The sequence below is a fragment of the Sinohyriopsis cumingii genome, chromosome 17 (assembly GCF_028554795.1).
Source record: "Sinohyriopsis cumingii isolate HCF-2022 chromosome 17, ASM2855479v2, whole genome shotgun sequence".
Classification (NCBI taxonomy): Eukaryota; Metazoa; Mollusca; class Bivalvia; order Unionida; family Unionidae; genus Sinohyriopsis; species Sinohyriopsis cumingii.
The window spans coordinates 97,846,533-97,863,106 of NC_142977.1; the positions used below are offsets into that span (position 1 = coordinate 97,846,533).

Here is a 16,574-nt window from a genome sequence, read left to right on the forward strand (position 1 = left end):
AATGCCGATCTATTTATCGTTTTACTTTCTTTTCTTTATTTTTTATTTCTGTTGTTCTTTAATACATCTTCCATTCTTTGTATCAATCATTTTTCGTTTCTTTTTCTTTTTATTAATAGTTTCAATTCCCAACGGTTTCTTTCTAATGTGAACGATATATACTGCATTGAACATTGCACTTCGGTGGTGCAAAAGTATTTAGCATCCACATAACTGTGTGTGCAGACTAGATACAGATCTGCTGTTGATTCATCTTTCTTGTACATGATGCTCTCCACGTTTATTTTTCATAGCCGTTGACTATAATGCTGACTCAGTAGTCGCTGTACTGGCCCTGATAAAATGCCCCCTTATTTTCCATCTCAGTGGTGGTTTACTTGGATATGTAAGACCTTATCATGTTTTAGATGATCATGACCCAGAGGCATTATTTTCATCCTCCTTAACAAAAGCAGCCAACAGCCCTTGATTTGCAGAAGGCGTGTGTCTATCAGAGAAATCAACTGATTTAACAAACTATGTAGCCTAGCTCTCAGTGCTGTAGCAAAGAGCCGAGTAGTGCAGTGAGAGGTACGAAGTTGTGTACATGACGGCAGTTCACAGCAGTTTATTTGATGGTTGGCATATGTTAGAACTTGTGTACATGTATATGGTAAGTTATTGTTTTATAGTTTTTGCACTTAAAACCTGTTAGGATATATCTGAATGTAAGCATGATCATTTTGGGCCCTGCAGAAGATCTCATTTAGGAGTAATATTGCATCGGATTTATTTAGACGAAGAAGGACAGTGTTGTACGGAATCATATCAGTTGATAGACTGACCGTCTTAGGGCTGTGTACTTTTGTACTTGTAGCTTGCCGATTCTGTTCCAATAAATGATGGAAAAACAATCTTCTGTCAGTCCATCTAAGTCTTCTGGTGTAAAAATGACATCATTCTGTTAATTGCTGAGCTCATATTTTCTTTGATTCTTTCTTATTTTTTTTAAATTGTAATAGTAATATATTTATTGCACATGTGACTTTTTATCTGTATGCACCTGTTAGTGTGCATGTATATTAGAGAATTCAAGATACCATCGAATGTCGGTAGATTTTTGCTTGTTTGGCATGCAGATATTCCGCACCCCAAACCCATATTTAACAACAAATTCTGCACACACACACACATACACTACATATATATATATATATATATATATATATATATATATATATATATATATATATATATATATATGTGTGTGTGTGTGTGTGTGTGAAAATATTTTCTTGAGTAAATATTTATCATGGATTTGTACATTCTCATTGATATATGAAAAAATTATATAGTTTGACAGTTATATAATAATAATATAATAGTAATAATAATAATAATGAGGACTTTGTATAGCGCCTAATCTTTAGAAGCTCTAAGCGCTTTACAACATTAGATAACACCTATAAGATAAAAAACATATAATGATATGATTACAAAAACAAACACGATGAAATTAGAAAACATTTAAAAAAAACAAAAACATGCTGAGAATATTTAAGGTAGGAAACATTATTAGGTCTTTAAGTTTGTTCTTGCAGTCAAAATAAGTGAGTTTTGAGAGCCCTCTTGAATGTGATAACTGTGTCTTTGTGTCTAAGTTCAGTGGGCAATTTATTCCACGTTGCTGGGCCCTGGTATGCAAAAGAATGCTGTCCATATGACTTTGTTTTCATAGTTGGAATAACGAGTATACGATTGTCAGAAGAGGAGCATAAGTATCTTGCTGGTGTGTACACATGGTTGAGGTCGGATAAGTATGTTGGACTAGAGTCCGACAGTGAAACGTAGCACAGAGAACAAATATAAGGTTGCCACAGAATTAGAGGGTTCATGTTTGCTATGAAAATTATAGGGATTTTTTGAGGGATTAAATGGTAAAAATTCATGGACATAATACTTACAACAATGGTCTTAATGCATTTTTCAGCTCCAAATAAAATGTGGAAATATTTTCCAAGTCGATTTATATAATCAATTTTGTCTTTATGTATATATATATATATATATATATATATATATATATATATATATATACTATACATACATTATAGAGATTGTTAGAGATCTATGGCAATTTAAATTTCATGGATATAATTTTGAACTTGATATATGTAAATAATTAGATTATAATGACCATGTTACTCCCACATAGGCAAATTGAATCCCGGAATCAGGTAGTGAACCAGTCCAGCTGATGTTCTAAGTGAAGAACAACTCCTGAGATCAAAGGTCAAGGGGCATTCTGGTAGATGTCAGTAATGTAAATAGTGGATTCATCAGTAGTGCTCAGTATTTGACCCACCATCCAATCTTTGAAACCACCATCAAATTTCTCAAGGCGTCTTTTTATCTGCTATCAGGCAGTCAGGACAACTCAGGGACAGGTTAAGGTAAGTATATATATATATACCATATTACTCACTTAAAAGTCGAGTCAAACAGCAAACAACAAAGATCTTGACTTGACTTAGCATAATGCAGATCAGGGTCTATATTGTTTGTTCTACTGATTATTCCAAACAAACTACACAGACCCATATTTGCAGGTGCATTAAGCAGCTGCAGATCTGGGTCTGTGCAGTTTGCAGTTGGACTCGACTTATAAGAGAGTACATATTAGAAAATGTTTTGTCTTGTTAGACATAGCATGTTACAATACTAATTTAACATTTTGTTTTTAACTTGAAATTACAAATAATAATTATTACCTTCATTAACAAGCAACAGGTAAAGGTAATCCCAAATATCAGAGGATAATGGTTTCTTTTTACGTGGTAATTCATCTTGTGGCATCTTTTAAACATTAATATATGCTAGTTTTGATAAAGTGATTAACAGTTTTCCAAAGAATGTGTCCACTGGATGATTCAATTCTGTCAAACATTTGTTAATTTTTTAAGTTTCTGTATTACAATGCAGACACTGTCATATTCATCAACACTTTGGGGGCCCTGAGTGGCCGAATGGTCTAAAGCACTCACCATTATGGATCACTGCTATCTCACCTCTGTCTATATGGGTTCAAGTCTCGGGTACAGCCAATGTGGGCATGTGAGAAAGCTTGCCAGTAGCTTCTTGTTGGTCGGGCGTTCTTTCCGGGATTTTCGTTGGTTCTTCCTTCACCATTTATGCTGCATATATAGCCTATCTTGTGCTGACAAATAGTGTTAAACTCTACAACAACAACAATAACCATCAACACTTTAAGTGACTGGCTTGACTAATTTTAATCCTATGAAATCATGGTCAGATGATTTGACATTTGTTTCAATTAATTGATCCCTCACAGGTTTATATTCTTGGATGGCTGAGTCAGTTTGTATGAAGGGGTTTCAGACTGTTATACCAGCCTTGGACATGTCCCAAAGTGACCATTTAGCACCTTTTCTCAAAAATAGACCCATCCAGCAGGCATTTGGATGAATCTAGTAGTGATCACCAAGAGGTAGAGTATATTGGGTTCCAGAATCATGACACATGATTGACACATGATTGACCTTAGGAAAACCATTCGCTTGGAGTGGAAACGGACATGGCTCTACTGTGCTTGCATTGAAATATGTATGTTTGGTTTAAAAATGGTAAATATTTAAAAGAATTGAATAATTTTTATGCCAATTTTAGCAATATTATGTTTTTGTTTAGTCAGATGTAAATAGTGGTATAGTTAGCTGCAGAAGGTAACAGAAAACTATAAGGAACATCAACAACGAGTCATTGACAATGAAATATCTTCGTGATCAAAATGCTCGAACAATATTTGTGTACTGCATGCCACATGATGTCCACAATTTTAAAGTTCTACAAATATTGTCCATTGATGCATAAAAAGACATTGAATCATTCAAAATAATCTTATACTATTTTCATATGTTTGAAAACGTGTCGATTTGTTCATGATGAAGAAAAGTAGAAAACTGCTTCATTGCTTTATTGCTTTATAAGATAAAAGCATGGACTGATTTAATGATTCTTTTTTGTTCAAAAATGGATGAAATTTATGGCCTGATAATAGAAAAGAAACAAACAATATCAAAAACCTTTTTTCAATTTATGATGACCACAGATAAATATGTGCACTTTAAAATTTGAAATGTAAATATGTATGTCTATTATGTGTATGTGTATGTCTATTATGTGTATGTGTATGTCTATTATTCAAATGAGTTAATGTTGTATAAGATTATTTGTTACAAGTATAAGTGATTATGGACTATATCACAATATAAAATGAACTATTTATACACCTATACTTACTTTTATCAACCAAACTGTCTGCAGTATCTAACACTGATTACCATATTTGCTTGCTTATAAGTCAAGTCCAACTGCAAGTAACCTAGACCCAAATGTGCCTTTGAATAATGTGCAAGCAGGTCAGGTCTATGTTGTTTGTTTTAATAATAATCCTATCTGTATAGACCCAGATCTGGCAGTACATTATGCAAAAACAAATCCAGGTCTGTGCAGTTTGCCATTGGACTAACTTATATTTGAGCATAGATGGCAGTAATCAATGAAAAGCAAGATAGCAACATGGAAAAGACAGTAACAAAACAAGAACTATATATATATATATATATATATATATATATATATATATATATATATATATATATATATATATATAACTATATATAACTATATATATATATATATAACTATATATATATATATATATAACTATATATATATATATATAACTATATATATATATATATATATATATATATATATATATATATATATATATATATATACATACATAGTCATACTTATAACTTAATTGACCGCTCAGGTGGCCTAGTTGTTAGAGTGTCCACCTCAGATGTGGGAGGTCGCAGGTTCAAACCCTGGTCAAGTCATACCAAAGGCTTTTAAAAATGTTACTAACAGCTGCCTCGCTTGGCGGTCAGATTTAAGAGGTTAGTGTTAGGACTGGTCGTCCTGGTTTCAGGATAATGTGACTGGGTGGGACATCATTCTTCATGCCTGTGGCATGATACCCCAGTGCTAGACATCGCTATAAACTGTCACACTGCAGACATAGTAGTGATATGACTGAAAATGTTTTAAAGCTACGTTAAAAATATAAATCACACACAGACACATTTATCACTTTAATTAATAATAGAATAATCCTTATTTTGTGTGCAGGATTTTGTCCATGATTATCTGCATTGTATATTTAACTTTTAATTGTGTGCAGGCTTTCATTCATGATTATATGCATGCTGTGTATATTTAATTTGTATCGTGTGCAGGCTTTTGTCCGTGATTATCTGCTATGTATATTTAATTTGTAATGTGTAGTTGATATTTGTTCATAATTGAGGGTATGAGTTGGGTCTACCTAATTAATGTCTTGTTAGTTTGTAAACAACAAATTACGTAGCTGATATTTGACTGTGAGTGTAGATTATATTTTAAGATCATTACTTGGAGGTAAACATTACAGACATTGAGTTCAAGGTCCATGTTTTTAAATTTAGAATGTTCTAGAAGAAAATTGTTTATGAATTCGATGGAAAAATGACCCTTATCTTATTTCCATGTATTGAGTCTTAGTTTTATATATATAAATATCATTCACTCCACTTAATAATACAACAGAAATACTGGATGACACATTTTCTAAATGGCTATTTTCACACACACTTAATATTTCTACAGAAATACTGGAGCTGGAAGACACATCATTATTTTCACATAAACACGTAATATGCAGATTTGACAGAATCTCATTTTCAAGGTATCAAACAAGAGATGTTAATGCTGACCACCATGTACTATACTGCTCTGAGCATTTAGCTCTGATACAATTATAACTGTACACATATACATGTAGAGAAATCTATATTCATATCAAGCTGTTGCAGGTATGATTAAGATTGGGCAACATAATAACATATCAATGTTTGCTTTCATAGGGTCAGTGCCTGTTTGAAAATAGGCACTCATAGGCACTGATCCTGTTTTGAATATTGACCTTTATATGACTTTTAAGCACTCTAAAGATTGTAAAATTATTTTATGTTGCATGAAAATCAAATATTTGATACAGAAAAAACCCAGAAGTTGACTGCTTGAGCCAATGTTCATGCTATCTGATGTTCCTTTCTTTTTTGACATCAATCAAAATATCACTGAAGCTAGGAGTAGCGTGTACTTGTCTTCACTATCAATAATAAATTGTCACTGTTACTTTAAGATATGTTTCACATTATGTAATAAAAGGTCAATAATGCATGCCATTATTTGATCTTGTACATTGGTTTCCAGTGAAACAATTTCTTAATGCAATTAAGTACATATTTGTCACAAGAATCTGGCAGATGGGATATTGTTTCATGCATTATTATGTGTTAAAGTACCATATTTAGTTGCTTCTAAGTTGAGTTCAAATGCAAACAACATTGACACTGATCAGCATAATGCACTGGCAAACCAGGGTCTATGTTGTTTTGGTGTACTGATTATAAAACTTGTTATGTATATTTGATTTAATTTATATTTGATTTAATTTAATTGTTTGTAAGTTTTAATTTAAAAAAAAATTTCATTACATGTCAAAGTAATGTAATCTTGTTTACTTGATTTGGCATTTTTTTTCAGAAAATTCAGTTTGACCTGACTCTTTTCATAAACACCTAATAATAGAAAACACTGTTTCTATTTTTGACTTAGTTCCTAACCTTGATTCAGAAATCACTGAGACAAGTAAACAACTTTCTATTTTTATTTTATTCTCAGAGTAAAAATGATTGTTTTTTATCAAGGTCATACTGGGAGTATGTGATTTTTTATATGTAAGCAGCCTCTATTTTGCAATTCTGGGTTTTCTGAAATTGCGCAGTAGTTCAATTTAATAGTGATGTTTAGAGAGATATATTTCTCAGTTTGGGCTTTTACCTTTACACTGGAAAGTGTTTGTTTGTGACCAGTTTGGAGTTACATTTTAATTTTTGTTCAGATTATTTGGATTCAAAAAGATTAATTCTTTTTCCTGGAAATATTTGAGTTCTTATACAGAATTCTTGGACAAAGACATTTATTTAAATTTTATTTGGAAATTAAAACACTGGAATATTGTTTGTTGATCAACAATGAACTGTAGACACATCTGAACTATAAAGGTAACAGTAAACATCATAGCCTTCCATTTTGGAACATTTCGTCAGGACTCGAACTTGAATTCATTAGAACATTTCATTACTAGGATTTCTAAAATTTAATTCTTGGATTATTCTTGGATTGTTTTTGGCTTTGATTCTTAAAATCGTAAGTTTTTATTTTTTCATTTTTACATAGTTTTTTTTTTCTTCAGGGAAATAAGTTATTTGTTAAATTTTTCAAAGCTTGTTGTTTTCACTCTTTCTTTTGTTACTGTTTATTAGAGCCTAAACATGTAACATAAGAAACTACATAGATCTTCCAGTGCATTATGCAATGGCAGATCTGGGTCTGTGCTATTTGGACTGGACTTTTAAATGAGCATATACAGTAGGATGAATCCATTCATACATTAATATTATTATTAAAAGCCTGAATTGATGCAGTGCCTATAGGACCACTTTTCAAAACTATCTTCCTGATATATAAGGGTAATATTTGTTTCTTCAATATTTCTTTATTTGTGAACCATATGAGGAAATTTGAAGAAAAGTTTTATTATTTTATTTGAATTCACTTAACAGAAAATTTACATGATCTAACTGATCATAAATAGTGAATAGTGGGCATTTAAATGCACTTCAAACCTTTTATTCTAGTCATGAACATGAATTTGATGATGGAATGAAGCTGGATAAAAGTTATACTTTAAAAAATATGCAAAGTACAACATAGAACTGTGTTCAGATAATTGTGTTGTGTTGCAGGCTCCACAACTTTTATGTTCAAATAATTGTGTTGTGTTGTGGCTATGTGACTAATGTGTTCAAATAATTGTGTTTTGTTGCAAGCTTCATGACAACTGTGTTCAGATAATTGTATTATGATGCAGGCTACATAACTTCTGTGTTAATATAATTGTGTTGTGTTGAAGACTCCATGACTACTGTGTTAATATAATTGTGTTGTGGTGAAGACTCCATGACTACTGTGTTAATATAATTGTGTTGTGTTGAAGACTCCATGACTACTGTGTTAATATAATTGTGTTGTGTTGAAGACTCCATGACTACTGTGTTCAAATGATCATTTGCTTTGTTATATTATGTGGGCACCATCACCCCTGTTCTGACAACAGATAATTTATTAATCTTAGGAACACTGATATTTTAATTTATGCAAATTCTTCCAAAAATAGTTTCAAAATGTGACAGAAAATGACCATCTGCAATGTTTATCCTAGTCTAGCATGTATGATTGTGATTGCAGCATTTTCCCACCAAATTAGAACACTAACAAGGGATTTCTGGTGGCCTAGTGGTTAGAGCATTCGCCTTGGTTGCAGGAGGTCGTGGAATCGATTCCCGGCCGAGTCATACCAAAGACTTACAAAAAGGGTACTAACAGCTGCCTCGCTTGGTGCTCAGCATTAAAAGGTTAATATTAGGACTGGTTGGCCTGGTGTCAGGATAATGTGACTGGGTGGGACATCATGCTACTTGTCTGCATCATGATGCCCCAGTGCTAGACATAACTATAAACTGTCATGCTGCTGACATCATAGCGATATGACTGAAAAATTGTTAAAGCTACGTTAAAAATCCAAATCACACACACACACACTAACAAGGGATTTATATCCATTTAACAAATTTCAGGTTGATTTTGAAATCCTGTAAGTTTGTAGTTAAGCCATTTTATAGGATGATGTACTTGAAGTGATTTTACATACCAGTAGCTTCAGTAAACACAGCTTATTTTGTGATATTTCTACATAGTCTCTTTCATCATTATACACATAGTTAATTTAACGTTTTCACTTTTCCAGTGCTTATCAAAATATTCATAGGTCATGACAGTTCTACAGTGTGCTGTTCAGGAATTAGTGTTATAAAGTTTGTACCTTCATTTTTTTGTGTATTCTTTTAGTTTATTGACTAAAAAATTTACATTGCAGAAATTACAGGAAAAACACATTTAATACAACTTGAGATTCTTTTCGTTCCTTTGGGAGAATGCCGTTTCCCAAGACGTATGTGGAAGGTTTCCACGACAGTGAGGCAGTTGCTAAGATGAAATACAACATCCTGGGTAGAACTGGCCTTGAAACATCCTTTCTCAGTTTTGGTGGGTACAAAAAATAGTCTTAGTTGACCTAACGAGTTCATATAATTTTAAAGTAATATCAACTTTATGTCAATTTGTGGACTGTGACAGTTATTTATGCATACTGACGTTACTTTCATTTAATCAACATGATAATTAGAGTAATCAAGGCAGCTTCCAGACCTTAAGACTGGCTCTTTGATTATCAGTTTTTACTGCTGATAAAATATTCCTAAGTTTACATTCCAACTTGATTTTTTTTTTGTGACTTTAAAAACTAAAGCCTTATTGGTGTTCAGATGATTTTTGTACTGTTCAAAATTATTACAAATTCTGAGAATATGGTCTTTGGAAAATTGGAGGGATTGACTGTTAGGTTAATCATGGCACATTTGCCTGATAAAAGACTTCAGTTTTAATGCCGTTTTTCAATTTTAAAATGCATAGAACTTGTGAAATGTTTCTAAACGATACTCTAAAGATCAAAACATTTTGTCTCTCAAGAACAGGTGACCTGTGTATAGGATTAAAACATAAGTAAACTTCAAAGGGTTCATAGACTTTTCACTTTTTGAACAAATGTACTTTACTTGGAGGGTATGTCTGAGTCAGGTTTTCTTTTATGTATTTTTAAAACAAACTTGAAAAATATTATCTTTTGGTATAGTTTTTATATATAAAAAAAATTGTCCTTTTATTGTAGGTGCCTCAGCATTGGGGAGTGTTTTTCGCCCAACTAACGAAGAAGATTCTATTGAGGTAGTGAAGTATGCAGTAAAGAGTGGTATTAATTACATTGATACAGCGCCGTGGTATGGACATGGCAAAGCAGAGACAATACTAGGAAAGGTAGATAAATACAGCTGATTTCATCTTAATAATACATGTGTTATCTCCCCTGCCTAACAACCCAGCAATTTTTTGGGCAAGCTGATTTCTAATCAGTACTTTCATACTGTAGATATAGATAGTTTTGTTGTGGACAGAACCTTGGTGTTTCCTCCAGTTTATGACCCAGATGAAACGTTTATCATATAAATTTGAAGGGAACGAGGCTTTTAACATTGTATCTATCAGAAATCAAAAACAAAGTATCCTATGATTTTACATTATATCGATGCAGAAGCTGCAGTTTACAGTTTTTATGTAACCAGTGAAGAATAGGTCAGACATAGGAATATTGTTTCTGATGTTGTGATCATAGTCAGTGTACACATCACTCTTAAGGTTTCAGCTCACCTGGCTATTGTGCTTATGATGCATCTGGCATCAATCCATTTAGAATTTCTTGTTACAACTCCAGAGATCTTATTTCTTTTCCAGTTTTTATCAGACATGGAATACAAATTAATTTAATCAGCATCTTACAGAAGTTCAGATATGAGTGACATCCATACATAAATATGTGGTCATCTTGTTTCTGATTGGCTGTGCTTTTTACTGCACTTAACTCATTCGGCCCCAGAAGTTTTTGTCGTTTTTGCCTGAAATGTGCGTAGTAAAGACATGGGGGGGGGGGGCTATTTCTGAATACATCGTAATACATCAGATTTCAACAGATTTTCCATGAGACTAATGCCTAGTTGTATTAGAAACATCATTTTCCATTGGTTATTTTGCTTGTGCATGAGCAGAAGGGTAAAAGTTGGAGTTCTTTTTTTTTTTTTTTGCTTAGTGGACCCGTCATTTTCGTATGGAGACCGCAATTTATTCCAAATGCCCACCTTATCCTTTGCAGAGAATCACCTGTCTGTGTGTAGTTAAGACCAGTATGCCTTAGATCTGAGGCCAAAAGGTCTAAATTCTTGACACAAAATCGCATTCCGACCTCGAGCGAATTTTGGGTGAAAAAAAAACGGGTCCAAAAAATGAGGTTCTTCCCTCAGTATTTTGTAGTGCAACTAGAACTTCCAGATTATTTGGTATCATTTTAGAGCTATATCTGTCTGCTTTTTTTAAATACCACCCATGTTGATGTAACTTAAATGACCTAGATGCTGCAGAGCTCGGAAGTAGGGTACAGCCTCATCACACCTACAGACGGGATCGGGGCCAAATTGGTTAAGGACATATTTCTTATCCAGTTTTGATCAGACTTAGAATATAAGTTTATGTAATAAATATCTTAGATGAGTTTGAATGTGGGCTACATCCACTGACATTAATGATGTGATCTTGCATTTGATTGGCAGAGTTTGTTAGCAGTCAAGTAGTGATATTCTGACCCAGTTTTAATCAAGCCGGGAACAAACATTACTATAATCATTATCTCAGATTAGTTTGGTTATAAGCAGCATCCATGCACAATAATGAGTTGATCTTGCATCAGAGAATTTCTGACCTTGTTCATGAGATTTTTAGTAGATTTTGCAAGTAGGCTTGTGTCATCAAGATCTCAGACAAGTTTGATTAAGAATGACACATGTGCATCATACCTGAAGTAACAGGATGTGTCATGCAAAAAACATGATTTTTTTACCCTCAAACCCCTGACATGGTTGTGTTTCAAAAAACATGATTTTTAGCAATCTTCAGGGGGAAACAAATTCGATAAATAAACACCACTTCAGTATATGCCCATAACATGTAGCATGTGTAAACGGTAAACAGTTCTGCTAAGAGCAATGGTTCCCAAACTTTTTCAGGCCACTGCTGCCCCCTTGGTTATCCTCAGCACCCCCTACCTTAGCCCACAAAAAGTATTATTCAGCATTAGCCCCCACCCCACCCCGTAATCCCACAGCCCTCCAGGGGACGGTACCACCCACTTTTGGGAACCACTGGCTTAGAGCTTATGAAAAACTCTCCTTGGGCCAGCTTATACATCAATTAAAAGGCAAAGTATTTATGTAAAAACAACCACGATTTCAAATAATATAATCTACCCGGACGACAATGGTTAGGGCAATGCATTAAGTCCTTTGAAGGCTGCTGTTTTAGAAGCCCTTTATGCTAATTTGCATAGGTAAGGTTCACAATATGGAACAACCCAATTCATTTGAAGTTATAGGTAAATCAAAGAAGTACTAGATGCATGTAGAAGAACAAAAGTTATTTATCATTGCCTTTAAATATTATTGGCAAGTTTGTGAACAGCAGCAACATTTCTTTGAAGTTGGACTCCACATATAAAAATAAGTCATCCTGCTTATATGACATCTGTCGAAATAGAGCACCACCTGTATGTAATGTATTTGATATGCTGAATTGAAATTTCAGATTAGTTTTCTGTATTATTATTTATTATCTTAACCTTGTTAAAATACTAACTATTAATTGACACATGCTTTTCATTATGATTTTAGCCATGAAATACAGTAGAACCTGTCTTGAAAGACCACCCCTTCCATAATAACAAGAATTTTAATAAGTTTCATTATCATATTTTGGAGTGTATAATGTACACCCCAATTTTTCAGCCCAACATGAGGTTAAAAATCAGTTCTGATGTATGATGTGCATGAGATATTCTAGATTTCAAAATATGAATGACTTTTTTCCATTTTTGTCATCAAACAGGATTCAGCCATTTTGGACCGTGCACTGACTCTTGTTACGTGACATTTGATTGGTTTTCAATAAAATAGAGCTTGACTGCTTCTCTGTTCTTTTCTGTCAGTGTTTAATACTTGTATGTGGCTATAATGGTTAACTTGCCTCTCCCAGTGTGAGAGTTTCTTACGTGGCCCATGTTGATATTTTGTCTGTCTTGATTTATTTAGATTCGAACTCGAACAATCCATGTGAAAGTTAAGGTCCGTTATTATACTGATTTGGACTGGCATAATACCTGTTAAGTATACAGTGTGACCTCACTATAGAACCCAAATGTATTATAGACCAAACCAATCAAGTCAGTTAGCTAAAGCATGTGATGCATGTACCTAAAAATGGTTGGGTGGAGGGGTAATAAAAGCGGATGCAAAAATACATACTTCTGATTAAATGAAGACAGACTTAATCTGAAATACACTTGTATATTGACAACTTATATTTGTGTAGTACAATCCATAACCCATTAAGTGCTGTACATGTATATAAAAAGAATCCATGAATTTGAGGATGGATCACATGTTATAAAAATTCATGTATCAGTCACATCTTGTTAGAAAACAAATATCACTTATATAAAAGGATTGGTTGTCCTTGTTTGATATATATTCGATTGTTACTAAACAGTTCAATACAATATTGTTGCTAGTAACACATGGCTATAGTTGTTTACATGCTATATGTACATGTACTTAAATTGGTCTAGATTTTGGTCAGCTGGAGACAGCTATCATCTTGCTGAGGCTACCCAGAGGATGAGGATATTCATAGGGAAATGAAAACATATGAACAAATTAAAAAGTTTAACAAACATCTTTGGGAGATACCTCATCTGCAGTTAACTTAACTTCCTTATATATATGGTTTCAGAAGATTGGAAATTTAATTTGCATTTCTGCTATTATGTCAGTTTGGTGTCAGGATAATGTGACTGGGTGGGACATGAAGATACATGTCTATGGCATGATGGTGCAAGGCTAGACATCACTATAAAAATTGTCACACTGTAGACATTGTAGTGATATGACTCAAATTGTTAATGCTGCTTTAAAATTCATAAAACACAACCATGTACACACCTTCCTGAAAATAAGCTATTTTGAAAGGTTGCGCTCACTTTCAAGAGGATTCAGGTATCTGACAGTCCTTACTCCTCTAATGATGTGTTGGTCCAGAAATGAGATAACAGCCTGTGTTTCTGCATTGACTACAGGACCTTCAATGCAAGGACCTGGAAGGATGCCTACATACTTCCGCAGTTTGATGAACCGTTGATATATTGTGAGGGGCCAAATTCTTCTCCAAGCTGGACCTAGGATCAGGATATTGACAAGTCGAGATGGAGGAAGAACACAGCCTTCCCAGTAGGTCCATTCGGCTTTTTATGAGGCAAACCAAATGAGTTTTGGTTTGTGCAATGCTGGAGCTACATTTCAACACTTATGGAGAAATGCATGGATGAAATGCATCTCAAGGAGTGCCTCATTTTCGTAGATGATATCCTTATTTTCTTGAAGATGTTCGATGAGCACATGAACCGTTTAAAGACACCAGCATTGTCTTAAGCTGATACCCTCTAAATGTGAGTTGCTCATGTCTTCAGTTGTTTATCAGGATCACACTGTATCTGAGGAGGGTATCAGGATTGACCCAAAGAAAACATCTGCTATTAAGACTTGGTGAAAGCCTAAAAGCATTAAGGAGCTGCGTCAATTGTTGGGGTTCGCAGGTTATTATCACCACCTTGTCGAGAACTTTTCACAGATAGCACAACCATTAAACACATTCTAGAAGGTCATGGAATGACCAAAGCATCTCAAAAGAATAAGTCCAAAAAAGAAACAAGTAGCTCCTTGGACTTGGGGCGCTGCCCAAGAAACTGCCTTCACAACCCTTGTAGACAAGCTGACCTCTACCCCGATCTTAGCATTTGCTGACTATGCTAAACCATTTATTGTGTATACTGATGCTAGCAGCTCTGGTTTAGACTCAATCCTATATCAAGAACAAGATGGCGTAAAAAGGGTCCTTGCTTATGCAAGTCGTGGATTGAGACCCAGTGAACGGCATTATCTAGCCCACATGCTCGAGTTTTTGGTGTTAAAATGGACCATGACAGATAAATTCCATGACTATCTCATAGGTACCTCCTTCGAGGTGGTCACGGACAGCAACCCATTGACATACATCCTTTTGACCGCAAAGCTTGAAGCTACAAGGCATAGATGGGTTGCAGCACACTACGATTTCTCCATCAGATATAGAGCTGGCAATAATAATGTTGATGCCAACACCCTCTTGCATTTACCACAAATGTTTCCTGATGTGGTGGAATCCATTTGCCATGCTAAGAACAAGGTCCACTACGATAAAAAGGTCTGAGAGTCCAAACTTGAAGTAGGGGACTGAGTCCTAGTGTGCAATGTTGGATTAAAGGGGAAACAAAAATTAGCCAACAAGTGGACCAAGGACGTATATCAGGTGGTATCGATCTCCCATTTAGATATGTCAGCATACAAGGTGGGTATGGTGGCAGGTACGAAATCTGTACACACATTGCATTGTAATATGCTTTTGTCTTTCAACTATCTTCCTTGCGATCCAGCTTCCATAAAATTGGCTCAGAAGAACCCGAGTGTACAAAAAGTAACCCCTTCAGAGTCAAGGTCTGAATCTCTGAGTTCTGATTTAGACAGTGACTGGTATGTTATACCACACAGATGACCCCGGTTGGGTCAGGATGGAGATTGTTCAACCCAGTAACACTCCACATGGACTGCCACTGATAGTAGATCTCGATCTATTATCAACCCCCATATTAGCCAGTCTCTTGAAAGTGCAACCTTTCAAAATAGTGAGTCTAGGCAATGTGAAAGTAGTTTAAATAAGCCAACAACTTATTTATCTACCACCTTCACATGCCTCGCATTAGAGCACTTAGCTTGGGTACCCAAAGGTATCTACCAAACGGTCAGTTCAAAACCTGATCATATTAGAGGGAGACCCAGAGCTTCATTCCATGACATTAGTCAGAGCCCACCAGCACCACAGGTGTCATGGGAAGACTCAAGCCAGCAACTGGTAAGGCGCTCTACCAGAGATTGAGAACCAACTGACCAGCTAGACCAGTGGGTGGATTTGCAGACAATTTACTACGTGTGAGTTACTGAGATCTATCCATATCTTTCAAGCATTCTCTGTGTTTTTTATTTAGTAGGTAGGAGTGAATCTGGATATCCCATTTATTGTTAATCTAACAAAAAATTATATAAGGAAACATATTGACATCATTATGTAAGTAATTGTGGTTTAATTGTTTATCTGCCATCTTCTGTCCTGTCATGACTGCACAGTGGGCACCATTGTGCACTGATTGATCACTCACTCACTCATGACAAACACGCACCTGGGTCATATATATATATATATATATATATATATATATATATATATATATATATATATATATATATATATATATATATATATATTATATATATATATATTTACGATGTGCATTATTCAGAAATACAGTATGACATATCTACAGATTAATGAAAGGTTTTGCAGCTGAGTGTTTGACTACACTTAAAGCGTTAAGTGAAATGCATTTAGGCATTGGTATCTTATGTCAGTAAATTAGGTGATTGATATGGGCTCATGTTTCACTTAGTTCTGACACTTTTGTATGTACAGTCATAAAACTTTGCAGAAATAGGTCGAAGTTTCTTACATTTTATACTCTAGCGATTATATCCAGT

At 34.4% G+C, this 16,574-nt stretch overlaps 1 protein-coding gene across 7 annotated transcripts in view; it reads left to right on the plus strand.

Annotated features, from left to right (window-relative positions):
• Nucleotides 1-16,574, plus strand: part of LOC149779509 (uncharacterized) — a 44,876-nt gene that overhangs the window by 12,578 nt on the left and 15,724 nt on the right. Inside the window, exons 1-5 of one of the 7 annotated variants that reach the window (XM_089940212.1) lie at nt 373-652; nt 2,195-2,432; nt 8,425-8,591; nt 9,113-9,282; nt 9,965-10,110. In XM_089940212.1, coding sequence (XP_089796338.1) covers nt 9,171-9,282; nt 9,965-10,110 — 258 coding nt within the window. In that variant the 5' untranslated portion in view covers nt 373-652; nt 2,195-2,432; nt 8,425-8,591; nt 9,113-9,170. Of the gene's footprint in view, nt 1-370; nt 653-2,194; nt 2,433-8,424; nt 8,592-9,112; nt 9,283-9,964; nt 10,111-16,574 lie in introns of those variants that run through there. The other 6 variants (XM_089940215.1, XM_089940213.1, XM_089940211.1 and 3 more) reach the window with 6 other exon arrangements.